The 27,799-nt window shown below is 33.0% G+C and overlaps 13 protein-coding genes across 13 annotated transcripts; 6 read left to right on the top strand and 7 right to left on the bottom strand.

The window, feature by feature from the left end:
* Positions 1 to 3,524: 3,524 nt before the first annotated feature.
* On the top strand, positions 3,525 to 4,837 carry WICANDRAFT_86656 (uncharacterized protein). The gene has a single exon (XM_019186063.1). It carries the CDS (start codon positions 3,804 to 3,806, stop codon positions 4,452 to 4,454), a length of 651 nt encoding a protein of 216 aa, XP_019040942.1. The 5' UTR covers positions 3,525 to 3,803; the 3' UTR covers positions 4,455 to 4,837.
* A 493-nt stretch (positions 4,838 to 5,330) lies between these two features.
* Positions 5,331 to 6,131, top strand: FMP48 (protein kinase FMP48; the record flags this gene model as incomplete). The annotated part of the gene is made up of 1 exon (XM_019180979.1): positions 5,331 to 6,131. A coding segment is annotated over one exon (801 nt), but the record flags the coding sequence as incomplete, so codon positions are not given.
* Positions 6,132 to 6,893: 762 nt separating this feature from the next.
* On the bottom strand, positions 6,894 to 7,538 carry MCO32 (Mco32p; the record flags this gene model as incomplete). Its single annotated transcript, XM_019180898.1, has 1 exon — positions 6,894 to 7,538. A coding segment is annotated over one exon (645 nt), but the record flags the coding sequence as incomplete, so codon positions are not given.
* A 905-nt stretch (positions 7,539 to 8,443) lies between these two features.
* Positions 8,444 to 9,994, top strand: WICANDRAFT_18693 (uncharacterized protein; the record flags this gene model as incomplete). Its single annotated transcript, XM_019180802.1, has 2 exons — positions 8,444 to 8,690; positions 8,778 to 9,994. Coding segments are annotated over 2 exons (1,464 nt in total), but the record flags the coding sequence as incomplete, so codon positions are not given.
* A 188-nt stretch (positions 9,995 to 10,182) lies between these two features.
* AIM45 (Aim45p) lies at positions 10,183 to 11,193 on the bottom strand (the record flags this gene model as incomplete). Its single annotated transcript, XM_019181266.1, has 1 exon — positions 10,183 to 11,193. One exon carries the CDS (start codon positions 11,191 to 11,193, stop codon positions 10,183 to 10,185), a length of 1,011 nt encoding a protein of 336 aa, XP_019040938.1.
* Positions 11,194 to 11,756: 563 nt separating this feature from the next.
* WICANDRAFT_25162 (uncharacterized protein) lies at positions 11,757 to 12,812 on the top strand (the record flags this gene model as incomplete). Its single annotated transcript, XM_019181110.1, has 3 exons — positions 11,757 to 11,885; positions 12,114 to 12,482; positions 12,567 to 12,812. 3 exons carry the CDS (start codon positions 11,757 to 11,759, stop codon positions 12,810 to 12,812), a joined length of 744 nt encoding a protein of 247 aa, XP_019040937.1.
* Positions 12,813 to 17,692: 4,880 nt separating this feature from the next.
* On the bottom strand, positions 17,693 to 18,634 carry WICANDRAFT_18745 (uncharacterized protein; the record flags this gene model as incomplete). The annotated part of the gene is made up of 1 exon (XM_019180805.1): positions 17,693 to 18,634. A coding segment is annotated over one exon (942 nt), but the record flags the coding sequence as incomplete, so codon positions are not given.
* Positions 18,635 to 19,132: 498 nt separating this feature from the next.
* WICANDRAFT_102611 (uncharacterized protein) lies at positions 19,133 to 20,420 on the bottom strand (the record flags this gene model as incomplete). Its single annotated transcript, XM_019180361.1, has 1 exon — positions 19,133 to 20,420. The coding sequence occupies exon 1, from the start codon at positions 19,991 to 19,993 to the stop codon at positions 19,133 to 19,135; it is 861 nt and encodes a 286-aa protein (XP_019040935.1). The 5' UTR covers positions 19,994 to 20,420.
* A 1-nt stretch (position 20,421) lies between these two features.
* WICANDRAFT_86654 (uncharacterized protein) lies at positions 20,422 to 21,623 on the bottom strand. The gene has a single exon (XM_019186062.1). It carries the CDS (start codon positions 21,464 to 21,466, stop codon positions 20,465 to 20,467), a length of 1,002 nt encoding a protein of 333 aa, XP_019040934.1. The 5' UTR covers positions 21,467 to 21,623; the 3' UTR covers positions 20,422 to 20,464.
* Positions 21,624 to 21,823: 200 nt separating this feature from the next.
* ADE13 (adenylosuccinase ADE13) lies at positions 21,824 to 23,754 on the bottom strand. The gene has a single exon (XM_019186653.1). The coding sequence runs from the start codon at positions 23,486 to 23,488 to the stop codon at positions 22,043 to 22,045; it is 1,446 nt and encodes a 481-aa protein (XP_019040933.1). The 5' UTR covers positions 23,489 to 23,754; the 3' UTR covers positions 21,824 to 22,042.
* A 376-nt stretch (positions 23,755 to 24,130) lies between these two features.
* Positions 24,131 to 25,228, top strand: ARC40 (Arc40p; the record flags this gene model as incomplete). Its single annotated transcript, XM_019181250.1, has 1 exon — positions 24,131 to 25,228. One exon carries the CDS (start codon positions 24,131 to 24,133, stop codon positions 25,226 to 25,228), a length of 1,098 nt encoding a protein of 365 aa, XP_019040932.1.
* A 66-nt stretch (positions 25,229 to 25,294) lies between these two features.
* Positions 25,295 to 25,498, bottom strand: DAD3 (Dad3p; the record flags this gene model as incomplete). Its single annotated transcript, XM_019180865.1, has 1 exon — positions 25,295 to 25,498. A coding segment is annotated over one exon (204 nt), but the record flags the coding sequence as incomplete, so codon positions are not given.
* A 637-nt stretch (positions 25,499 to 26,135) lies between these two features.
* WICANDRAFT_26691 (uncharacterized protein) lies at positions 26,136 to 26,861 on the top strand (the record flags this gene model as incomplete). Its single annotated transcript, XM_019181291.1, has 1 exon — positions 26,136 to 26,861. A coding segment is annotated over one exon (726 nt), but the record flags the coding sequence as incomplete, so codon positions are not given.
* Between the last annotated feature and the right edge of the window lie 938 nt (positions 26,862 to 27,799).

Genomic DNA, 27,799 nt, shown 5'->3' with positions numbered 1-27,799 from the left:
TGGTCTTATACACCAACAACAACAACTTACACTCCAGCGAGACCAATAATTTCATCTTCAAGAATCCAACAAACAACTAGCACAACTTCTCCTTCAAGTTCTGGTCAATCACCTGAAACCCCAGTGGTTTCTACTTCAACACCAGGTCAAACTCCACAGACTCCAGTTGTGTCTACTTCAACACCAGGTCAAACTCCACAGACTCCAGTTGTGTCTACTTCAACACCAGGTCAAACTCCTCAAACTCCAGTTGTGTCTACTTCAACACCAGGTCAAACTCCTCAAACTCCAGTTGTCTCTACTTCAACACCAGGTCAAACTCCTCAAACTCCAGTTGTGTCTACTTCAACACAAGGCACTACCGAGACTCCAGAAACCACAGTCATCACTTTCTCATTCACTCAAGAAGAACCAGAAGAACCAGTCACAACAGTCTTGACATTGACTCCTTCAAATAGTGATGCTTCCGCTCCTGAAGTGACCACATTATCTTTTACTGATGAAAATGATACTGAATCAACTGTTGTTACTTATACACCAACTGGTACTGCCCCAGAAGTTACCACCTTAACTTATTCTCAAACTAATGAAAAACCAGTTGAGCCAGAAATGACCACTTTAACAATCTCAAAAGGTGACGATGAGACTGTTATTACATTCACTCCAACAGCTTCAATTCCAGATGAAAGTGCCACAACTGTTGTTACATTGACGCCAACAAATCCTGATCCTGAAGTTCCTGAATTAACTACTATTGTTATCACTGAATCTGATGGAATTCCAGAGACACAAACTGTTTCTTTTACTGGTGAAACTCCAATTGTTACCACTATTACTCATAGTGCCAGTGGTGAAGATCCTTTACCACCAGTTGTCACCACAATTGATATAAATCCCCTTGGTAATATTGATAGTATGGTTATTGAAATTGAAATGCCTCCAATGGAGCCTGAAACCACCGTATTGACTTTGGAACCAGCATCTTCATCTAATGGTCAATTGATTCCAGATGTTACAACTTTGACTTTTACAAATGAGAATGAAAATCCAGAAACAACTGTGATTACTGTTACTCCATCTGCTGCTACACCAGATACTACTGTTATCACTTATTCACCAACAGAAGAGTTACCAGCAGAGTCAACAACAATCACTTATCCAGATATTTCATCAGATTCAGTTACTGTTATTACTTTCACTCCAACAACTGGAGTTCCAGAAGAACCTGAAACTACTGTTCTTACATTGACTCCATCAGTTAGTGATCCTGAAGTTCTAGAAGTCACCACATTAAGTCTTCCAGATGGTGACACCACTGTTGTTTCAATTCCTCCATCAGCCACTGCTCCAGAAGTTACCACTTTGACATTTACTCCAGAATCTTCAATTCCACCAGTTGTTACAAGTATTACTTTAACTCCAGAAGAATCAGAAACTACTGCTGTGGCACCAGATGTTACAACATTGACATTTCCAGAACCTGGCTCCAACGGTGCTGAAACTCCAGAAACTACTGTCATTACTTTCACTCCAACTAATTCAGATCCTGAAGTTCCAGAAACTACTGTCATTACATTTACACCATCTCCAGAAATTGAAGTTCCAGATACTACTGTTTTGACCTTGTCACCAACAAACCCAGATCCTGAAGTTCCAGAAGTGACTACTTTAACAATTTCTGATGATGACAGTACTGAAACTACTGCTATTACATTCTCTGGTAGTCCTCCAGATGTTTCCACAATTGTTGTTACACCAACTCCAGAAATTCCAACACCAGAAGTCACCACTTTAACATTCCCAGGAGAAACTTTAGAATCAACAACTCTAACATTCCCAGATGAACCAGAAGTTACCACTTTAAGTGTTCCAGGTAATAGTAATGGTATTGTTGTTTCCACTTTGACTTTAGCTGGTGCCCCAACTGTTGTTACATTGACTCCAACTGCTGTTACTCCAGGTGTTACAATCTTGACAATTACACCAGAACAGGAAACTACATTGACTTTTGAAGAACCTGAAACCCCAGAAACTACAGTCATTACATTCACACCATCTCCAGAGATTGAAGTTCCAGAGACAACTGTTTTGACTATCCCTCCTGTTGAAGAACAACCTTCTCAATCAAGTGGATCTGTTCCTTCACCATCTGCTGTTACACCTGAAGTTACCACTTTAACATTTGATGAAGGTGATGAAATCACCGTTGTTACATTGACTCCAAGTGCAACTACTTCAGTTCCAACCACTATTGTTGTTACACCATCTGCTGAAACTCCATCTATTGAAGTTACTACAATTACTTTGAAACCTGAAGAAACTACACTGACTCCAGAAGTTACCACATTAACTTTTACTGAGCCAGGTGAAACCACTTCAGAAACTACTGTGATTACTTTCACTCCAACTAATCCAGGTGAAGAAGGAACCACTGTTGTTACAATTACCCCATCAGAAGAAGAAGAGACTCCATCATCTACTGTTGTTACTTTAACTCCAACAAATCCAGATCCTACAGGTCCAGAAACTACTGTTATCACTTTCCCAGAGACTGATGGTGGTGTTGAATCAACAACTTTAACATTTTCAGGATCTATAGTCACCACTATTACTGAACCAACTGTTGAAGCTGAAACTGAAACTCCAATTGTTACAACATTAACATTCCCACCTAATGAAGATATTGAAACCACGGTGATTACATTCCCAATTACAGAACCAACACAAGAAGTTCCACCAGATATCGTGACAATCATCACACCAACTGGAGAATCAGGAGTTCCAGAAATTGTTACATTGACACATCCATCAATTGTTACATTAACCACAGTTGTTACCTGTACGCCATCAGATTCAAACCCAATCACCACAACAGTTTCATTCCCACCATCATCACCACATTCAACAACTTCTGTTCCAATTGTCATCACACCAACAGGACCAGCTAATGAACCTGAAACTTTCACTTTAACACATGGTACAATTTCTTCAATCACTGTTATTACACCAACAGGTACAGCTCCAATCACCACAACTGTTGAATTCCCAGTTGAAGAACAACCTGGTTCAGAGGCCCCACCACAAGACGTTGAAGTTACAACATTAACTTTTAAAGAACCTGAACAACCAGAAACAACAGTTGTTACATTCACCCCAACTGGAGAAATTCCAAACGTCCAAACAACAATCATCAACTCCGAACCTACAACTTTGACTAACGGTGATGAAACTATCGTGTTGAGTGAACCTGGTACCACTGTGATCACACCTCAAACTGTTGAGCCAATTGTCACTACATTGACATTAAACCCTGATGTTTCTACTCCAGTTTCTGGTGGTACAACTGTTCAAACTCAAGAAGGTGGTACTGTTGTGAGTAGTGTCACTGGAGTGTCTAGTGTCCCTGGTGTGATTAGCTCTTTTGATAATGCTGCTAATAGAGTCATGGGTATGGGAAGTTTTGTTATTGGGTTGTTGTCATTTATTTACCTTATTTGATTGATCACAAAATGTTTTTAATTTTCTTATTCGTTTATTGAGAGACCTCATTTTAGTTCTGAGTGTTTTTTGAATCTTTAATTTTATATGTTTCCATGATAAAAATTGTGATATTATATTAGTAAAACATTTATTGTAGCTGCATTGTCTGTCATTCGTATCGTGTACAGAACCAATTCGCGAATATCTGCCCGAACAATTCCTATCGCAAAAAAAAAAAATCAGAAAAACATCAGATTAAAGTGAAGGCAAAAACATATAATACCATTGGTTATCAAACGGGGAAAAGCGTATAATTTTATACAATGGGTGTTTGTTTAGCAGTTACTAAAGTCATTGGTACCACCACGTTGGGTATCTATACCGGTATCATTACTTCAAATATCACCAATTATGATATTTTAATCCATGTTTTACAAAGTACATCAATTTCAAATTTTAATGAATTTAATTCAAATTTAAAGTCTAAATTACAAAAAAATAGTATCTTGTTGGGATTAATAGGTGGTGTATCATCTTTAGCGTTCCAGTTAAGTTATTTTAAGGCACCATTAAGATCTAAACATCCTTATTTAATTTATGCTTCATTGGTCTTGCCTCTAAGTTCAATAATTTATGGGATTTTAACAAGAGGTGAATTAATTAAATATTTTAAATTGGATGAAGTTATTAATAGTTTTAAACAAAGTGAAGATGGATCTAATGTGAAGAAAGTTAAAGAAAATGTTCGTTCAGAATTGGATAATTCAGTTTATAAAGATTTAGGAGATGATTCAAGTTCGAATGAAGGTGGACAACAAGAGGATGATGAAATTTCTAAAGAAGTTGAAATTCATTTAAACAAGACATCATTGGAACAATTGTTGGGTAAGTTGAATTTAGCTAATAAGATTGTTGGAGGTGTTAGTTTTATTGGATTTGTTATTGCAAGTGTTGGTATTTATGGAGATTTTTGAGCAATAAGGAGTCAGTACTTTGATTGATATATTCTTTTATGGTTAATATGGTATATAAATGATTTGATATTATGAAGAGATGAGTAGCTATGAGTCACGAATGATAGAGTAGCTGTTCTATCATTAATACCTGCAATTGTACCATCGTATGTAAATATTCCAAATGGATTATGCCACATCTGTCACATTGCGATAAGCCGATAAGCCTGTTCAGGGATGAGGAAAGGGCTGGCCGTGGCGATGGGTGAGCTAAGGATTAAGTATCTATTAAGGTATTAAGTATACTATAATCTATATTCTCTATTATCTATAAAGTAAACTATTGTCTATTATCTATAACTTGTTCTTGCTCTTTATTATTCATTAACCATTAACTATGTCTACCTATTATCTTCCCTATTATCTCTGTTTATGTTTCTCCCTTCTTATCGCCTTATCGCAACACGTCACATGGAATTCTCTGGAAGGCCCCAGAAGGCCTCTGCCTAGCCCCCGCCTGGGCCCTGGAGCCCTGCCTAGCCCCTCCGCCTGGCTCCCGTCACGAGTCACTCGCCACTCCCGCCCGGAACATCTCGACGTTTCTTTTGGAGGAGTCATCAGATAAGATACCCAAAATACAAATATCAGCAATTTCGCCACTTGGACGTTCTTTCACCATCAACTTCACCATCATCAGCCATCCCCATTAGCTAGCTAGATTCAAATCCTTTGCCAAAAGGTGTCCAGGTGACATAGAGACAATAGAGAAACAAGAAATAAAAAATGAACACCGTGGAATCCACTACAAACATACAGCCTCCACATACCCTTAACCAGCATCATCAACAAGAACAACAACACCATCACAAGATTGATGAATTTATTGCTTATGAAAACGGTGTCCTCTTAAATAACCGCTATCTTAAACTAAACAACATTCAAGATGGTTCTTATGGGAAAGTTTCCGTTGCTCTTGACACTTATACTAATGAAAAAGTTGCTATAAAATCAATGTACAAGAAAAATAAAGGTGTTTCAGCTATAGCTAGACATGAAATTTCAATTTTGAAAAAACTGGGTCAAACTTGTGAAAATATTTGTCATTTATTAAATCATTTCCAAACTTCAGATTATTATTTTTTAATCTTTGAATATTGTTCAAATGGTGATTTGTATGATTATTTGAAGACCATAAATAACCATTTAAATCCAAATTTTAAAAATGGCTCATTAGTGTTTTTCAAACAATTTATAAAAGAATTGGCAAATGCTATGAATTTTGCTCATTCGAAAGGTATTTATCATCGTGATATTAAACCTGAAAATATCCTTATTGATTCAAAAGGTTCAATTAAATTAACTGATTGGGGGTTAGCCACCGTGGGTTCAAGATGTTTTGATCCATGTATTGGAACTGAAAAATATATGGCTCCTGAAACTTTTTTCAAATTGAAAAAAACTAAAAACCCTGAACATTTGATTTCTTATGATTCAATCAAATCTGATTATTGGTCTTTTGGTATCACAATTTTATATACATTATTTGGTTCATGTCCTTTTAAAATTGCAAATTTAAAAGATGATGGTTTTAAAAGATTTTTACAAGATCCTGAATTTTTATTCAAAATTTATCCAAATTTAACTCAACATGGGTTTGAAATTGTGTTATCATTATTACAAATCAATCCCCAAAATAGATCAATTGATCATTGTTTAGAATTGATTAATAGTTATTTTAATGTTGGTTTAACTTTTGATCAAGAGATTGAACAAGAGGATATTTCATTTGATGAATCATTCATCTTTGGTATGGATGAATCTATTGAACATCATCAACCACAACCACAACCACCTCAACAACAACAACAACAATCATTATCATTATCATTCCCAGAATTCCCACCTTCACTAACTTCATCATTTCCAAATAATTTCTCTTGGGCTGATGAAATTGATCCAAATATGGTTACATTCAACTTTGAACAAGTTAACAATAACCAATTACCTCAAAAATCTCAACAACAACCCCACCAAACTACAACACCAACAATGCTTGGTGGAACACCTTTACAATATCATGATTTTGATTGGTATTAGACTTTAATGACTTAGAATATTGTGTTTTTTTAGTTCCTGTTTTCAATTGTTTTTCTGTTTTATTGTTTTTATTGCACTGCATTTTTTACTAGACCTTATGAAAAAAAACTTATGAAAAAAAAAAGATAATGACCCCAACAATTGCATGATTCATATTACATCTGCATACCTTATTTATTAATGATTCTCATTGAGATGAAATATCCAAGGATATAATACAATGTTAATTATATCCAATTCCAAAAATTGTAGTTTACACTAATCCTAATATCATAAATATATTCATTCCAATGCAAGATTATATACAAATAAATAAAACCACTATTTACAAACCTTCGATCAAACCCTTGCCAATTTACCTAAATCATCATCAATATAATCCTTCTTATCATACATTTCAATATTTTCCACATTATGAACAATAATCTTTTCACAATTTGAATCCAATTCAAAAACAAAAATACCATAAATAATCCTCTCAAACCCGGTACTATCATCATCAACCTTACTAACACCATGATTAAACTCACTCAATTTTTTTTCATCATTCCCCAACGCATGATTCCACAATTTCTTTATATCAAATTTTTCCAAAATGTGACTCCCTTTCAATGCATACCCTGATTTCTTCAATTTTAAATGATTACAATCATCAAGACATGTCCTCCATTTAATTATAATCTTGTCACTTTTTTCAAACATCCCATAATAATTTGATAAATCTCCATTCCTTACGAAATCACCACCTTGGTTCAACTGCGGTTTGATATCTGTTATATGTAGCTTAACTTGAGGATTTAATAAAAAATTAATCAATATGAATTGTGTTGCTTTTAATGTCGTGATATAACTAACTCGACCTTTCAAAATTGGTATATTTGGTGAAACTGTAGGTGAGACCCTTAAGATAATATTTTCAGATAAGTATGACGAGTCTGGTATGGTGTGTAGGGCATTTGGTAATATCTCAGTTAGGTAATCCACCATTTTACCCATGTTGGCCTTTTTATTTTGTATTATTGATGATTCATCATCTTTTGAATTATTATGTGAATTCTTATAGGTTGGTTTGAAAAGTATTAATGAGGTGGATGGGAGGTGCGGTTGGGTTGTTAAATGACGAGTAATTGGTCTGAGTACTCGTAGCATCATATATATTGGGAATTCAATTGAGATCTTGAGATATTGTTTGTGAATATTAGGAAACCTTTTTACACTAGTTTTGATTTATGGAGTTGTGCCTTTTTGTGAGGAATGAATTTCGGGGGTCAAAACACATGCACGTGATCTAGGCCTCGGAATACTTTCATGCCTGCCATTTAATGACGGGTCACTAATTACGTATGTCGAAAACATCGAAAACTTTATACTATTTCGACATTCGAACATTTGAACAGACTTTATAAGTTTGGTTATATTTTTGATTCCATTGGAACAGATCCACATCCAGATCTCATAAATCAAATCTTAAATAGATCGATTGAAAAGACTCAAAAATCGTTTAATACAGCCTTAAATTTCCTGTCAAAGCACCTTGAGTTAAAAAAAACGATCTGCTTGAGCAACATCAATTAAAACTTTATGGGCAAACTTGACATAAAGAACTCCATTCAATATATTCAATTCAGCATTAACCATTCAATCATCACCCACATGATCATAATATAATCATGCCTAGGATCTATGACTCTGGTGATCCGAACTTCCCAAATTTACCACATGATTGGAACTTTGATAGTGAAAGTGATCAAGAATTTTCAGATAGAGAATCAATAAGTTCAAAATCAACTAAAAAATCTCAAAGATATAATTATTTATTTGATAGATCAACTTCAAATATTCCACCAGTTGCTGTCCCAGTACCTGATACTAGCTCAAGTACTGATGCTACAGCTGCTACCACAGGTGCACTCCCTATAAGGAAGAGAAAACATCGTGCAAGAAAGAAGAATAGAAAATATTCAGAATCTGCATATAGTTCCACTGCTGCAAAGAAACGTATTAGTTGGGAACCAGGTATTGATATAAACACAACTGATGTTGTTATAGGTTCAATCGGTTCGGCAATCACAGTTGTTGATTATAGTGAAGGAAGGTATAGAGTTGAGAGAACTAATGTTTATTCAAATATTTTAAACACTATTGAAGTGGAAACTGATAGTGATTTTTATTTACACAAGAATGATTCAATGGAGTATGATATTAAATCAAAGCAAAGCGTTGCTGATTTTAAGAAAATCTTGCAAGTGAAACGTCCTGATTGGGCTCAAGTTCGTTGGATTAATGTTAATGGATTATCATGGGAGGCTATTGCAGCTATAGGGGAACATTATGATTTGCATAGATTGGCTATTGAAGATATGATTGATATCCCACAGAGAACAAAGACAGATATTTATTCGGGTCATTTGTTTGGGGTGCTACCTTTGATTAAATTGGTTAGAACTAAAAAGCATGAACCTAAAGATTTTGATTCTTGGTGGAATAGAATATTGAAGAAAATGGATTTATACAATTATATGGATGAAGAACAAGAAAAAGATGATGATGAAAAATTTAATGATCAACATAAGGAACAAACGCTTGGTGAAAAAATATCGGAATCCCATGAAATGAGAAGATTGAATGAAACTTTTTATCCTGCAAATTATTCCAAAAGAAGATTAAGAATATTGGATGATCATAGACCATTAAGTTATAGAGACTTGTTTGTTGGTGTGGAACAATGTTCATTCTTTATGTTGAAAGAGGAAAATACTGTTATATCATTTTTTGAAAGTTCAGGTGATGATATTGAACAAGCTATATTGGGTCGTATATCCACAGATGAAACTATCCTAAGGACTTCAGGTGATCCTTCAGTATTACTTCAAAGTATAATTGATGCTATAGTGGATATTATATATCCTGTCATCACTGCATATCGTAAAAGATTAAGTGAATTTGAGGTTGACATTTTAACAAATCCTGATATTAAGCATACTCAATCATTACATTTAATGTCTGGAGAGTTATCCAAGTTAAGAAGATCATTATTACCAACCACTGCATTGATTAATTCTTTGAAGGATCATTCTAGTAAAAAATCATCAAGCAGCTCTAAAACTAAACTACAATCAAATGAATTAAGTGCTTCAAATTTCATGAGTTCAGCTGCAGCATTATATCTTGCGGATGTCTCTGATCACACACAAATGTTTACAGATGAAATTGAAGGGATGATTACAAGTATTGAAAACTTAGTTGGTTTAATCTTCAATACCATCTCCACTGAATCAAACAATGCAATGCAACAATTATCATTAGTCACAGTTATTTTCTTACCTTTATCATTTTGGACCGGATATTATGGTATGAATTTCCAATCATTTGGTGATTTAAAGGAAAATGTTAGTTATTATTGGAAAATTGCTATACCTTTCAGTGTTGGGTTATTAATCTTGATTACTTGGAGTTTTATCAAGAAAAGTATTGTTGATTTCAAGAGACAAATGAAGAGAAGAGTGCAAGAGATTAAATTCAATAGAGATTATAAAAAACGTCAAAAATTAAAAGAAAAACGTAAAAGAGCAATTACAAACTCTTTTAATGAGCATCATCATCATCATGACCCTTCGAAAATTGTATAGTATTAATAAAAAATTGCATTCATCTATTTAACTTTTTCAGTTAATTCAGGAACAACTTCAAATAAATCACCAACTAATCCAATATCAGCAACATTAAAAATTGGAGCTTCTTCATCTTTATTAATAGCAACAATAGTTTTAGAATCTTTCATACCTGCTAAATGTTGAATAGCACCCGAAATACCCACTGCAACATATAAATCTGGGGCAACAACTTTACCAGTTTGACCAACTTGTAATGAATTATCAACAAATCCTGAATCGACAGCAGCTCTTGTAGCACCAATACCTGCACCTAATGCATCTGCTAATGGTGTTATTAAAGTTTCGAAGTTTTCTTTTGATTTTAAACCACGACCTCCACTAACTACTTTTTTAGCTGATGATAAATCAGGTCTTTCACTTTTAACTAAATTTTCTGAAACCCATTCAATTTGTAAAGTTTCTAAAGTTGGTGTTATTTCTTCAATTTGATATGAATTTTCAGAAGTTTGACCAATTGGTTCAAATGCTGAAGGTCTTGCAGAAATTAATTTTTTGGAATCATTTGATTTAACAGTAATTAAAGCATTACCTGCATAAATTGGTCTTATAAAAGTTGATGAATCTTCAACTTTAATTATATCAGAAATTGGTTGGACATCTAATAGCGCACCAATTCTTGGTAAGATGTTTTTACCCATTGCAGTTGCTGGTGTAATAAAATGTGTAAAATCATAAGAAGTTTCATTAATTAAATTTGAAATAACTGGTGATAAAAATTCAGGTAAATTATGATCAAATTCTGAATTTGAAGCAATCAAGATTTTATCTAAACCATCAATCTTATTCAATGCACTGGATGCATTTTTAGCATTTGAACCGAATAAAATAGCAGTAATTGGTTGACCAATTTGCTTTGCAGCTGTTAAACTTGATAATGAAGCTGAACTTATAACATCACCTTGAGCTTCAATAAATGCTAAAGTTGAACCGAATCTTTTAGCCGATACGCTAATGTTTCTTAGACTAGCTAATCTTAATGCTCTAAACATTCTCAACACACAAACTTTTCCAATCCACCAGGGATAATTCAATTAAAACAGATCTGTATACACTGTGAAATCACATCTTGACTCTTTCAAATTGAACGAAAATTACACCTCTCATCAAATCCGGGAATTTCTTTAACTATGTAAAGTCACATGATATACCCTCGTAATTACATTATCCCCATCAAAAATTCTTTTCACTTCCAAATTAGGCAGTCTAGAAACCATTTTAGCCCCACCATTACATAATCTCGACGTTTAACCGGAAAGTCGTGGCCTGTCCGATTCTGGTTGACAAAGGCCCGTGAGAAATTGTAAAAAGGTATAAACTTTGAGGTATTCGGACTCGAATTTTGTTGTGTAGTTTGATTATTAGAGTGGGATATACTGACTTGGAGAATAAGATTCAAAGTCATTCATATTTATTACTGTTTGTTGTTTTTGTTTTCATGCTATAGTGTTTTTGTTTTATTTGCATCAGTTCATCATCATCTTGTCCATAACATTCTTTTCATAAACTACAAGGAGAGATCCTCATATCAAACCTAATGAATATTAAATTTGAGATGGATTCAACATATACAGATCTAGCCAATAGGACATTGAGACTACTTGAACGTTCAAATAGTTATAGAATCTTGATATTATTAATAGGTGCCCCAGGTTCAGGAAAATCAACAATTGCCCAAAGAGTTGTTGATATTTTAAATGAAAGACATATACAATACAATCAATCCACCAAGGAGGGGAAGCAGCCAAACATTGATGGTCATTTCCAAAGTGAAGTTAATACAAAACTACCCAGTTATGATGAATCAGTTGAAATAGATGTCGAAGATGAGAATTATACCCCCACATTAAATGTTATTGATCAGACGACTAGTATAGTTAGAGGTCGTGGTGGTGATGATACAGCTATAAAGATCCAAAAGTCCACGGGTGTTGAAAGTTCAATAGACCAATTCGCACAAGTTGTTCCAATGGATGGATTTCATTTACCAAGACGTGTTTTACATCAATTTAAAGATTCCAAGACTGCAATTGCAAGACGTGGTTCACCATTCACGTTTGATTCATCATTAATTGTTCAATTGGTGGAGAATATTAATGAAACGTTACAGATCAAGGCAGAGGGTATAGATGCGCTAGAGACTGCGATTTCTGATATACCTGATATTTATATTCCAAGTTTTAATCATGCGGAACATGATCCAAAACAATTTGGGACTGTTATTCATTCAAGTTCAAGAGTTTTAATAATGGAGGGGTTATATTTATTGTTGAATGAACCTGTTTGGGAAAGAATTCCAAGGATTTTGTATCCAAATATTGAATTTGAACCTATTATAAATACAAAATCTCATAATTTTAACAAGATTGATGATGTTGAAGTTCCAAATGGTAAAAATTATGAACTTTGGAAAATCATAACAGATGAAGATACTATGCTTTATCGTGTTGGTAAAAGACATTTAAATGCAGGTATTGTGAAAACTTTGAAAGAAGGTGAAGATCGTGTTAAGTTTAATGATTTGCCTAATGGGAAATTGGTTTATGCAAAGAGTTTTAAAAGTGATTTGAATATTTTCAGTATTGATGATGAGAATGAAAGTGTTTTATAGAAGGTGAGTATAACGAATATAATATAACGATTAGAAAGATACATCATAGATAAATATTTTCAAAGATCAGTAGAACTTGAGTGTTGTTTGTGTCTGGAAATATCTATAATTTAAAATCTAAGTTGAAATGGGAGTTGAACTACAAGAAATGTGAATTATTATATTCTAACCTTTCTATATTATACCTCAAGCTCTCTGGTCTCCTCTGAACCTTCTTGATTGCAGAAGAGACCCTAAAATTACCAACATCAAAAGCACTACTTCTACCTGGAGGTGAACAATAGTATAAGCCTTCAGGGAGAACACCTTGTTTGCCGATCAAGCTTCACCTTAATCCATTACTTATGATCAGCCAAAGTTTTCAATCATGAGCATTACAAGAAGGAAAAAGATATTAATCATGACAATACTGCAATTGTATAGGTATGCTCCAAACGAAGCTTATGACGCCCTGATGAATTAATCAATATGAAGAGCCACTTTGCAACCTCAAAGATCTACTCATTAACTGAAGTATCAAATATTTGTTAATCGAAATACAGTAGATACAAGATGACTCAACTACAAAGAACAAAGATCTTTTAATTAAACTGGAATAGAAGCACACGACTAGATTCATATGGTTAAGAGACTTTTAACCAATGAAGAATCCGCCATCTGCTCAATCATTGTATTAATTAATAAAATATAAATAATCATAATTAGTTAAAACAAATTAATCATTGTTTCACTTATAATCACAATGTCCATCATGAATCTAATGTTGATGTTTCATCGTCTTTTGAATGTAACGATCGATTGTGGGAATTCCTAATAGCTATCCAATAACGTAGACCTAATCGAGATGTTACAACATGAAATGCATACCTGGGGTATAAACCACTGCTTAAGTTCCAACGAGCATAAAATCAAAGAGTTTTGATCGTGTAATTGAATTAAAAGATGGAAATGAGAATTGAATATTGAATAATTTATACACCAATTAGCCGCCCACCTTAGGATTAGCCGCTGACTATGTTGAGCCAATTAGTAATTAATCTAATCTACGTAATTGTGAATTAATTAAAATGATTTGTATATTTGAACAGTGGAATTCTCTGATGAAGCAAGCACTCTAATCAATGCTCTTCAATCAATGGGAATATCTATTCAATTAAAGAACAGCAACTGGGAACTCTCAGTATACCATATTCACCAGAGTACTGAAAAGCTCAAGTTGCTCAAATAATCATGAACAGGAAAACCAAATCATGTTGGTAGGTCAGACTTGTTTCTTGAGGTTAGTAGCCATTCTGAATTGTACCGCAAAACTCAACCATTACTTACTTTGAACGACTTACATATGGACAAAATATTAACTGCGGATTCAAAAAGCAAAAGCTAGTGTAACACATAAACATATTTTCCAACCACGTAGCTAGTGATTCCTAGATATTTCAAATTGTAACGTGCATTTGAAAAGAAACTCTGAACCCCATTTAGGTAAAAAAAGCAGTTAAAAAATTCCAAATATACCACATTAACAAATACAATGATTAATCTGAGTTTGAACTAAACAGATTTGAAAATTTTGAAAAAAGCAGCTTATTTACACTTGTTATTGTGCAGATTTGAGTTAATGGAGTAATGAATCAATCAATTTGGTGAGGTTGAGAGACGTCAGTATAATTAAACAAAATAATTGAAATCTATGACATTATATTCAACATATGTCTTGTATCTCTTTGCAATCGTAAATGAACAGATGATATAACATCTCTACAGTATATAAAGTACGTAGGTTTTTGATAAAAAAAACAGCACTGAATTGTAAAAGAATCAAGATGAAGCAAGCAGTTGAAATGCTCTTCAATCCAAAGCCTTTATTCAGTTTATTTTATTGAAACCATTTAAACATATCCATCTATAGACGCGATACATCATACAGGGATCCAAGTTTCAAATTCAATTCTATAGAGAGGTTAGTATAAATGAACAGGACCGGATGGTGATGAAATCAGAATGAAAAGCAAGGCCAGTATTTTTATAGCTTATTGTTTATATATATTCCCACATAAGAATGTTTAAAACAATACGGAAACTTTGATTCCTATGATATTTATTGGATATAGGGTACATGGCCAAGCTGTTCAATGGACTCTTATTTGAGAATACACATACAAATCCTTCGGAGATGTTGTCAAAGATTGCTCTCACTGCGACATTTGCAGAAGCATCAAATAATCAAAAGAGACACTGGGAATTTTTCATGGTTATGAACCGATCACTTCATCAGCATAATCTCCTTGTGCCTGATCTCCATATAGCATTCAATTCTATTCCAATTGAAAGTAAATAGTCATTGTTCATTGTTAATAAAGATGATTGTCAGTTGGGAGTTGAATTAAATCAATCACTGTACAATGTACTAAAAACATCACAGCCTGTTCCATAAGTGCATGTGCTTTCATCGAAACCTTGATTCATGTATCAATTTTCATGAGAAGTTAGTGAAGGATAAAATTTAAATTCAACGACGTCGCGCGTACGTCAAAGAAAAAATTACGAGTTTCGCGATTTTTGTTCTTTTGGTGCATTGAGTCTTGAGTCTTGACGTACAATTTGAGATTGTTTAATAGTCATATTAGGGTGGTGATATTTTAATGATTCACATTAGGAAAGCTGTTGAATGCAAATCAAGTAAATATAGTGCCTGTAAAATATGGGACTGACGTTGGCTATACCGACTATGAACGATAATATCTTAATATTTTATGGAAACACTACTACTTCAGATTGAAAAAAAAGTAATCACATTGTATTAAACTGATGATGACATATATCCTTGATGACATTATCTTCAATCAAACTTCAATCAATGTAATGTAATGTATTTGATAATAATCTTTATGATTTCAATCTTGATTAAAAGGTCCAACATCAATCAACAAGACTTTGTGAAATCTTCCAGCAAATATCAAATGAGATAAACAAAACCGTTGGCAATCGACTTCAGATGGAGAACATATCAGCATAGAACTGACAAAGCAAAATCAAAAAAGCTGTCAGATTTCCAGCGAGAACAAACAATCGGATAAAAGATCACTCAAAACTACGTTTGCACTGCTCTAATTTGGAATATCTTAAAAATCAGGTCAAACTGGCTAACAAATCGGTTTGGATTAGTGACAATCATTTTGAAAGCATTGAAAATTTTACCTACGCCAAATAGTTGCAACAACTGCTTAATAAAGAAAGCTAGGAATGACAAAAGTAAAGTAATTAATTGATCAATCCAAATTTTCACCAAACCAAACTTTCGAATCGCGAGATTACTAAAGCAATTACGTAATTAGTGGACATCTATCAATGTTAAGGAAGTAGAAAGAACTTAACTAGTGCCTTGTAATTATAGTCATGAGATAATTGAAATTTCACTTACAATTGATGTTGTTAGGAAAAAAAAATGTATTGAATTTCAAAAGAACCATTGATGAAGCGAAAATGTGGTTTAAACAATATTCTTCAATCAAAGGACTTTATTTCAACTTGAAAGTACTAGAATGTACTTATAATCTTGACAAGACTGATTTTGAAATCATGTTTTTGAATATGATTTGAATATCCATTAATCATAACTCACTATATTGACATGGTGTTAGTAATACGGTGTAATATATTCAACCATTTGACTGAAATTAACATTGATTAACTCACCAAGCACAGTACACCTTATAGGTTGTGAAATAACTAATAAACAAAAATCTGTTGTAGGAGCTAAATAATCCAATGGAACCATGGAACCAGGCTTAAATAGAAGCCAGTGACCAAACTGGGTTATAATAAAACCAACGAGATTAGGAGAGTATAAGACAGTTTCCTTCTTTGTCTCTTCGATGTTTTTTGATGTACGTTACTGCAAGATCACATCATAATTACTGTATAAGCAAACAGGTGAAAATAGAGGTAGAATTTAATCCACAGGCCAGAAATATTGGTTGTCCATAGTTCAAATCTTTTTGAATTAACGTCGACGATAGTTTTTTTATAATTTCTTGAAAATAATTCGCGAATTTCCTGCACGTGATCTGACTATCGTAATTCACGGATTCACGCTAAGACTAATGTTAAATGGTGTATTGTACTTGGGATTGCAGATAGATATTCAGGTACAAGATTGATTGTAATGTACATTATTGTTGTAATGTCTACATCTCTTTTGTTTAATATCAATCCAATTACCCTTTAATAAATGCAATACAAATAATAATATCCTATTGTACAATAAAGTGATACCATAATAATATCATGTTGTTGTTGTCATAAAATAATCATATTCCTCATTTTTTTCTTGTTTTAATCCCCTTGTTCATGTCCAATGTAAATCAAAAATTCAAAAAACAGCATACAATAATAAAAAAAATAATAATATCCATAACCATAATCATAAGTCTCTTTTATACCCACCTCTCCATTCAATTAACATTCAATCTCTTTGCCTCATTATTCAATTTCCGTCTGTTTAATAATGTATTATCATCAAATCTTAGATTGAATCCTTCAATTTCTTTAAACCTAGTGACATTTGTCTTTCTTTTACAATGATAAGGACTCATACTATATTTATGAGTATGCTCATAAGTATAACTATCATCATCATCCTCATCCTCATCTTCATTATCACTATCATCTTCCTCTTCTTCATCATCATCATCACTATCATTCTCCTCCTCTTCATCAAAGTAATCATCAACCAATTTTCTTAAAGGTGTACCAATTCTTTGTATACTAATCCCACAATCTAATGCATTTTTCATAGCTTCTGCACGAGGACTCAATTCCCCCGAACTGACTTTTGGTATAACTTCTTCAAACGTCAACCCCTTTGAACTTTTAAAATGAGGAGCATCAATAGCTGGTGTGATTAACTTCTCTACACCAGTGATCCAAGGATGATTCAATACATCATCTGGGGTATACCTTTTTTTAGGATCCACTGTTAATAAATGAGACACTAAATCTTTAGCCTCTTTAGAAATCTCATCCCACCAAGGTGATAGGAAGCAATAATCACCTCTAGCCACTTTTTTAGTCAATTCTTCAGGATTATTATCATAAAAAGGTGGGAATCCACACAACAAAGTATATAAAACACACCCAACCCCCCACATATCCACAGCTTTGGAATATGCTTCATCTTTGATAATCTCAGGTGCTGTATACGATGCAGTACCACATGGTGTTTTTGTTGTTGCCTGGTCCCATAATATTTTGGATAATCCGAAATCAGCTAATTTAACAACACCAATCTCACCGGAACCAATGTTTGTGATGAATTCACCTTCATCTTTTTTATTTGATTCATCAGATTTTCTAAGTTGAGGAGGTGTAGTGGATGGTTTGTATGGGATTTTATCAAATAATAAATTTTCAGGTTTAATATCACGATGAACAACACCAACTTCTTGATGTAGGTATTTTATAGCCTGGACTATTTGAATGATGACATGTTTTGATAGCAATTCTGAAAAATAAGTTAATTCGACAATCTTGTTGAAAATTTCACCACCATTTAATAATTCCAATATGATAAAACTTTTCGAATCATTATTTATAAAATTTAAAATCGTGACAATGTTTGGATGGTTTAATCTCTTCATTATTGAAACTTCTTTCAACACAGAATCTATTTGAGATTTATTCATTGCTTGTTTTTCAATGATTTTAATAGCAACATGTTTATTCAACTCAATATCAAAAGCTTTGAAAACTTTTGAAAAAGCACCTTCACCAATCTGTTCCTGTATTATATATCTTGGAGATAGTTCCTTATATTGGGGTAATGATGGTTTTTTAGGTTCAGGTGATGAACTTTTATGCCTTATCAAGTTCTTCAGGTTCTTTAAAGGGTTAGTATGGGATCCGTGATATTGGTTTGTTTGTTTTATACTCACCTCAAATACCGGCATTGTTTCTTTGGTTCTAGTATGTGGAATGTAAAGGAACGTATAGAATGGGATCTGGACCGCTATAGCAGTTGATAGGGATAGCTTTTAGATATCTATTCCCTAATAATTCTTTTATAAATTCAAGATTTCAATTTGATTCTGTCTTTTGTTTTGATTTCTCCTGAAATTAGTTCGAAGATCCGTTTTAAAATAAATTTTTTAGTACCTGGAGATTATGTAAGGGATTAGGTAATACTGATGAGGAGAAGTATTACGTAATTTTGATATTCTATTAGTTTATTATTGAGATAGTTTATCATTATTCTATTATTATATTGATCTAGTTATTCTATATTAGTTTATTATTAGATAGTTTATTAATTCATTAGTTCATCAGTCATTCACCCTCACCTTCTCTACTCCATAATCACTCCCTATAACCAAACAACCATCACAATGATCAATACTACTCAAAACTGATCCCTTCATCTCAACAACATCATTCAACCCACCAAACCCATATAATTTATGCCTACTCCCTGTAACATAACAATACCCATCATCAATCTCTAGTATTGCATTATCATATTTATAATCTTCATCATTAGATCTATCAATCCCTCCAAACTCAACCTTTTGTTTACTCTTTATATCAAACTTGATCAATCCTTGATTTAAACAATTTATTAAAACACCACCATTCCGTGCTTTGATTGAAGTTATGGGAGTTTGGAATTGATCAATGTATAATAATCCCATTCTTAAATCATAAGTATATAAATTCCCATCATTTGAACCACATATTAGTAAAAACCCATCATCATCATAACAAACACAATTTATTGAATCCTTGGGGTTGGAATAAGTTTGGATAGGTTTGAATGTAGTTGATTGTTTTAAATCAAATATTTTCAATGATTTATTATCATCAACACTTGATATTAATGAATTATTTAAAAATATGACTTGATTGATCTTGAATGGGTCATCTTTATAAAATTTCCTTATTGGTGCTTCATTTTGTAATAGGTTGTGTATTTGGATATTCGAAGAACATGATAATAATTGATCATCCAAGATATCTATTGAGTTTATAGAGTTATTATGACCTGAATAGACTAATTGGGTATTAATTGAAGGTGATGTTAATTGGATGGTGTTTTTTTGGGTATAGAAAAGATATTGCTCTGTATTGAATTTGATGCTGTTTATATGGGACTCAGTGTGGAAATGGGAATCATAATGAAACTTCATAACAATAAAACAAATTAATCCATTTGACTATTATATTTTGAATGAAGAAAATGCCCTAATATAGATCAAAATAATATGTTATTTCTTAATAGGGTAATCAACATTTTTTTGAATTTTCACTATAAAAGAAAAATTTTCTTTTCTTTTTCTGATCAGAATCCGCTTCATAATCGATTAAGTAAAGATTCGAATTGTAAGTGAATTAAAGAGAATTTCTATGGGTTATTCTTAGATGATGAGCTTAACCTAATCAATATTATTTAATATAGGAAGTGCCGTGTGATTTAATACTCTGATCATAGCTTAGGAATATCTGTATCTGAAGATTTGAATAACCCATGGAAAATTAATCAATCTAATTCAATCAACATATAACTAACATCTAGTCTACATAGATCATCTCATTAATACATATATTCTCTTTATTACTATTCATGTAAACCTCAATGCAAAAAAAACCCAACTCTCTCTCTAAAAATTAACAGCACGATTAACAGGAGCATTTCTCTGAACAACAGTATCATCATCAATCAAATCTCCATTTGTATGATCTCCATTGACAACAGTATCATCGAAATATTCATCATCAATCATCTTTCCCGGTCCTTTCTCCTTTTGTACAATCTCTCCTTCACTGTTGAGGAAGTTCTTCTTCCCTCTATATTTAAACCATAATATACCTAAAAACACTAGGATTAATGGTGTACCTATCCCAACAACAACTCCGATAATGATGTTTTTGTTCTTGCGGGATAAATGACCACTGTTATTTGAACCGTTTGTGGATGTTGAGGATAAGGTTGGTGTTGAGGTCTCTGTGGAATGGGATGTAGAGGTGGTGTGGTCATTACCGTTGGTTATTGTTGTGGTTATTTGGATTATTATTGTGGTTTGGTCGTTTATTGAAGTGGATGCGGATGTTGATGTTGTTATGGAGTCTGATGATGTTGTAGATGAAGATGAGGTTGTTGGATCTGATGATGATGATGGAGAGGTTGAACTTGAAGATGATGAGCTGGATGAGCTTGAACTTGGTGAAGTTGATGAACTTGAACTTGAGCTTGATGAACTTGATTCAAATAAACTTGAACTAGAAGCACTAGCTGTGCTCCACTCGCTTGAACTTGAACTATCAAATAATGAAGTTGATGAACTACTTACAAAACTTGAAGAAAAAGCACTTGATGAAGAAGAACTTGGAATGAAACTTGATGATGATGAAGATGAACTTGAGAAAACACTTGAACTATTATTCCCATTTATATCATCTCTTTTCTCCACAATCTTATTTATTTGAACTTGTTGGGAATTTTTAATAATTTCATTAATTATCTTTGTTGAATCTATTTGATCCCTTTTATCTAAATATTGAGGAAACGAATGTGAATGCCAATGGAAACTATTTATGAAGTAATAAAGGGGTATTATCAACACTATGAACAGTGGTATTGTTATTGATCTGGGAGTTGACATTTGGGATATTCTATTGTGTAACGAATGTAATTATCCCTTGTGGAATGTGATTATGAATCAATGGGTATATGAAAACGGATGTGAATGAAATGAATAAAAAAAGATGGCCCTTGATGATGGTGAGCTATGATGTTGATATTGAGTATTAAACGATGGGATAAGAATAGAATTCTTGTTGATTTGATTTGATTTTAATCTGTTTTTTTAGTTCCTTGTTGAAGATTTATTTTAATCTTTTGGCTGTTTTTTTTTTGTTTCTTTTCAGTTTCTAAAAAAAAATTAAAATTTCGAGAAGAATTTCAGTTGATCAAATTTTACGATGGAATAAATAAAAAGTGATGTGTAATAAAAAGGGAAGAATTAGTTGATAATTAATAGGTTATTAGTTATTAGTTGTTAGTTGTTAGTTGTTAGTTAGTTTTCAATTAGTTATTAATTAGTTAGTTAGTTAGTTATTTAGTTGTTAGTTGGTTACTTTATTGGTTCATTAGTTAATTAGTTAGTTATTGGATTGGTTTATTAGTTCATTACTTAGCTACTCAATTAATTACTCAATTAATCCAAATACATTCAATCCTAAACACTCAATTTAACACTCTCATCACTAATAAATTCCTTATATGGTTCCAAAGCCTTTTTAACATCATTTCCTAAAAATTTAACAACTTGTTCTGGTGCTCTACCAACAAATGTCTTTGGATTCAATAAACTATCCAATTCTTTATGGATTGGTTGGAAAAATTCAGTGTTTTTAATACGTTCAATCAAATCATTATCACCACCTTCTTGTTTAACAACTGCTGCTGCTTGATGACTCAACACTCTGATCTCTTCATGAACTTCTTGTCTACTGGCACCTTTTTCCACCATGGCCATGATAATATTCTCTGTAGCCATAAATGGTAATTCTCCCATGATTCTTCTTTCAATAACTTTTGGATAAACAACTAATCCTGAAGTGATGTTTAACAATGTGGTCAACAAGATATCAGTGGTTAAAAATGCTGAAGGTAATGAGATTCTTCTGATTGCTGAATCATCCAAAGTTCTTTCAAACCATTGAACACTTGCAGTTTGAACAACATCATTATATAAAGAACCAAGATGTCTAGCTAATGAACACACACGTTCACATCTCATTGGATTTCTCTTGTAAGCCATGGCACTTGAACCAATTTGTGATTTTTCAAAAGGTTCTTCAATTTCTTTTAAATTTGCCAATAATCTAACATCTGTACCAAATTTATGTGCAGTTGCTGCAAAACTTGATAATGGTGAAACAACATCAATATCAATCTTTCTTGAATAAGTTTGTCCAGTGACTGGATAATTGATTTCAAATCCTAATAATTCTGTAACTCTTTTATCTAAATCTTCAACTTTATCATGATCACCATGGAATAAAGCCAAGAATGAAGCTTGAGTACCTGTTGTACCCTTAACACCTCTAAGACCAATATCATTTCTTGCTCTAACGAAATTTCTTAAATCCCATAATAATTCTTGAATCCATAAAGTTGCTCTTTTACCCACAGTGGTTAATTGAGCAGGTTGGAAATGGGTCCAACCTAAAACTGGTAAATCTTTATATTCTTCTGCAAATTTACTTAAACGATCAATAACATTAATTAATTTTGGAATTAAAACATCATAAGCATCTCTCAAAAAGATCAAATCAGCATTATCAGTAACAAAACATGAAGTTGCACCTAAATGAATAATACCTGCAGCTTTTGGACAAGTTTCTCCAAAGATATGAACATGAGCCATAACATCATGACGAACAATAGCTTCTTCTTTAGAAGCTGCAACGATTTCTTCATCTGTGATTTCCAAATTTGATGACATTTCTTCTAGGGCTTCAGGTGTAATAACTTCAAGACCTAATTCACGTTCTGCAATTGCTAAATTATACCATAGTTTCCTCCATGTTGAGAATCTGTTTCTTAATGAAAAGATTTTGGACATTTCTTCACTGGCATAACGTGAAGATAATGGTGTGGCATATTTATCATTGGACATTGTTGTTTAATTGATAGTGTGATTGAGTATGGGTTGATAAAACTTTTAGGAGATACTCGTGGGTCTATATATAATTTGGAGATGAGCTTACCCTAATTATCTGTAATGATTTTTTTTTGACTCTGATAAAAGCATTAACATGTCAAAAAAAGACGGGATTTTTTCACTGGAATTGGTTGATAAAAGATGAGATGGATAGGAGTATTTTGTATGGATTACTTAGTTACTAATTCATTCCATTCAATTGTATTCTCGTCATAATCAAGACTCTCTCTAAAGTGAAAAATTCTCTCGAGGCTCAATTATGTCCCACACAAGGTTTGTTGATAATGGCACCACTATGGATAGAAGGATTCACTCTAAAAAACAAATAACCATGGAATCATATACACACTATCAATATCATTATAACCTTCACTATAAATCAAATACAATCCCTAATTTAAATTCCCTATATATTCCCCCTTACAGCCATCAATAATCGTGTCATTATCATTAAGTTACCCTATCTTTCCTTTCCGCGAATTTCGAATCTGAAATGGCCCCTTTTGAACAATTTACATCAAATTGAACCAATATTCAATTCAATTCAATTCAAATTCAATTACATCAGTAGAGTGGAACTCCTGGTACAATCCAATCATGTCTTCGCAACCAAAAGTCATCCAATTCCATCATCAACCAATTCAATCCCATTGTTTTAATCAAGATCGTACAATTTTAGCAATAACTAATGAAACAAATGTGGAAATTTATGATTTAAAACAATCACCACCAAAATTGATTACAATTTTAAAAGATCATGATAAATTAGTCACTGCTGTGGATATTTCAATCCATGGTAGAATCGTTACATGTTCTCAAGATCGTAATGCTATTGTTTGGGAACCTTTATCTGATGGTTCATATAAACCAACTTTAGTATTATTAAGAATTAATAGAGCTGCCACTACAGTTGCATGGTCACCAAATGGATTTAAATTCGCTGTCGGTTCAAGTGCTAGAATCATTAGTGTTTGTTATTTCGAACAAGAAAATGATTGGTGGATCTCAAAACATATTAAAAAACCTTTACGTTCTACAATCTTGTCAGTTTCATGGCATCCAAATAATGTTTTATTAGCTGCCGGTTCTACAGATGGTCATGCAAGAGTGTTTTCAGGGTATATTAAAGGGATTGATACAAAACCTGAACCTAGTTATTGGGGTGAAAAATTACCTTTCCAAACTTTATGTGGTGATTTCATTAGTAGTAATGGTGGTTGGATCCATGATGTTAAATTTAGTCCAAGTGGTGATGTCTTGGGATTTGTTGCTCATGATTCTTCATTAACTATTGTTTATCCAGGTGGTGTTGATAATCCTCCAAAGAGTATTTTAAGTGTAAGTACTTCATTCTTACCTTTTAAATCTCTTGTTTTCAAAAATGAAAATGAAATCATTGCAGCTGGTCATAATTGTCATTTAGTTGTTTTCCAAGGTGATGAATCAAATTGGGTCCAATCAGGTGCCATTGATGATCCAAATAAAAATGATGATAAAACTGTTGGTGAAACAAGTGCCTTGAATATGTTTAAACAATTGGATTTAAAAGGTACTCTATCTGGTAATGGTTCAGGTTTGAAAACTATTCATCAAAATACAATCACTGAATTAAGACCTTATCAAGGTTCTTCTAATGAATTAACTAAAGTTAGTTCTTCAGGTATTGATGGTAGAGTTGTTATCTTTAATGTTTAGAACCTATTTCATAGAACTTTCTGAATTATATGATTCTTGTTGTTGTTGTTCATTAGATTCCATTCCTTCTTGTTGTAAGAATAAACTATAAACCGCACCTTTGAATAATGTAAAGACTAATGATATTTTACTTTCAATCAATTGTAAATTTTCAAGTAATTTTGTTGATGGTTGATTTATTAATTTATTTATAACTTGTGCCAAATGGTTTAGTCTTTTCGCCAAATTTTGGTATTGAATCAAGACTTTTGTCTCTAGTTCTGTTAGCTGGTGTGACTGTTTCGTATAGTCGATAGTTAAAGCTTCTGATTGCATCTTGTTGATTGAAAATTTATCGATTGGTTTTGTTTTGTTTTTAACGTGTTTGTTGTTTTGATTTTTTTCTATTCAACGGATTTTTTTATGGAATTCGCGAAATGTTAAAATTGCAAAACAAGTTCGCGATCGTTTATTGGATCATTTAATCTGTGTGTTAAAGGGAAATTAAATGAAGGTTATAGTTGATTAAAGTCCCTTGAACTTATTTGGTCAATAGGATATACTATTATCCTCGAAACTCCCACCAAAATAACTCAATTCCTGATGGATATAGTCAAAAACTCACCAGATATCCCAATATCCTTCAGATTTGGCTACAATAACCCAATCTTTCAGCTGAAAAGAGGATACCAGTTTTAATAACCCGTAATAAACCAATTCTATTATACCAATCACTCTTATAATCACTCAATCTCTGCTATAAACCCCTACTGCCATCACCCTCCGTGTCACTATAAACTAGGCAAAGCTGTTTTTTTTCCGCAAGCGCAACATCAAAAAACCCGTCAAAAACCTGAAATTTGGTTCAAATTCAACTCTTTTGCTACTTTTAAATGAACAACATTATCACTCAATTCCAATTCAAATAATGTCACAAGTTGTGGATCCTGATCAAAAATCAATATCTAGAGCTCAAACTGGTGTCAAGACCAGAAGAGTTCTTAGAAAGAAACAAACTCCTCCAAAACCTATAAAGAAATATATTTGGCTTTCAGGTCATGGTGCAACTTTAACATTTGGTGCTATTTATTTTGCATTTTATATTGCTAAATATATTTTCAGAAATAAATGGTTTTGGATACCTTGGTTATGTTATAGATTAAGTTTTATTGGTGTTTTGGCATCTTATTCAATTACAGTTTTAACAACTTTTGGTGCTATAATTCCAAATTATTATACATTATTAGCTACTGAAAATTTCCAAAATTTATTATTGGCTTTTGTTTGGTTAATTTCAAGACCGAGTGCTTTTAAATTGGTTCCTTTTTATATTATTTCCATTTTACAATTGAGTGATAGATTTAAAGTTGGTGCAGTTTTGAAAATTCAAGATTCTTTGGTGGATCTAATTACAATTTCTGAAGTTGTTGTATTTGTTGCCCTATTATTTGATACTTTGATCTTTAGAGGTACTTCTGGTTATGCATTGGCTATTTATACAGGTTTTTATTGGTTAAGAATTAATTTCTCTCCATATACTCAATCATTCTTACTCAAAGTTATACATGCAATTGATACCAAAATTATGGCTAAACAATCTCCTGAAATTCAAGCAAAATGGCAAAAGGCTAAAGATTTCGTGGAATTTAGAAGAGAACAAACAAGAAAGGCAATTGCAAAAGGTTTGGACCGTGAACCTGATGTTGTTCCATCTGATGATCATCCAGATGCTGGTAAACCAGTTGGTAAAGCTGAAATGTATCAATTAAAAGGTCAACCAATGCCTGATCCTAAAAAAACAAAACAATTGGCATCTGAAGGTGTTAAAGTTCCTCAAACTAAACCTGTCCCAGAAACTAACTATTTGAAGAAAGCTGATCAAGGTGAAGCCCCAGCAGGTGTTGGTGCTAATGAAAAGGAAACTTATGAAAAAAATTTCAAAGCTGGTGTTATGGCTTCAACTGCAGCTGCTGGTACTGGATTTGCAGCTGGTGCTGCTAGTGAAGGTGCTCGTATTGGTAGACAACAAAATGAGCATCCAACTTCAAAAGTCCCAGCTCAAGAACAACCAAGAGATCATATTCCACCAACTACTGGCTCAAGATCTCCAAGTACACCATCATCCACATCTTCAACTTCTACAGGTGCTCCAAATGTTGCACCTGCAAGTGGTAGAATTCAACCAGGCACAGCTGCATCACCAGTGCAAAGACAACAAGGTTTCAGTAATAATACAACAGATCAAGCCAAATTGAATTTACAACAGCGTGCACAACAAGTTGAAAGACAAGCTCAGGATGCTCGTGCAAATTTGACTGAAATTCAAAGAAGAACTCAAGCTGGTATTGCAAGTACACAAGGTCAATTTCAGCAACAACAACAGCAAGTTCCTCGTGGACCTTAGCAATTCTTTGAGGTCTACCTATCTTATAAACAGAGACTGTATTAAAATTGTTTCCACTCTATTTTTGTATACTTTAATCATGTTAATTTTTGTAATGAAGAAATTTGTAGTTTATTCTCCACCGGCCGAGATGCTTTTGATAAGGATCTCGAGATGTCGATTTCATCGCGATGAGTAACATCAACATC

Source organism: Wickerhamomyces anomalus (assembly GCF_001661255.1).
Source record: "Wickerhamomyces anomalus NRRL Y-366-8 unplaced genomic scaffold WICANscaffold_1, whole genome shotgun sequence".
In the NCBI taxonomy this organism is placed as follows: Eukaryota; Fungi; Ascomycota; class Saccharomycetes; order Phaffomycetales; family Wickerhamomycetaceae; genus Hansenula; species Hansenula anomala.
This window is presented reverse-complemented; position numbering and strand designations above follow the sequence as displayed.

What these genes read in the sequence shown, in the direction of transcription:
- WICANDRAFT_86656 (XM_019186063.1), top strand. Translation starts at nt 3,804, where the DNA reads ATGGGTGTTTGTTTAGCAGTTACTAAAGTCATTGGTACCACCACGTTG.
- ADE13 (XM_019186653.1), bottom strand. Translation starts at nt 23,488, where the DNA reads ATGTCCAATGATAAATATGCCACACCATTATCTTCACGTTATGCCAGT.
- WICANDRAFT_86654 (XM_019186062.1), bottom strand. Translation starts at nt 21,466, where the DNA reads ATGTCAACTCCCAGATCAATAACAATACCACTGTTCATAGTGTTGATA.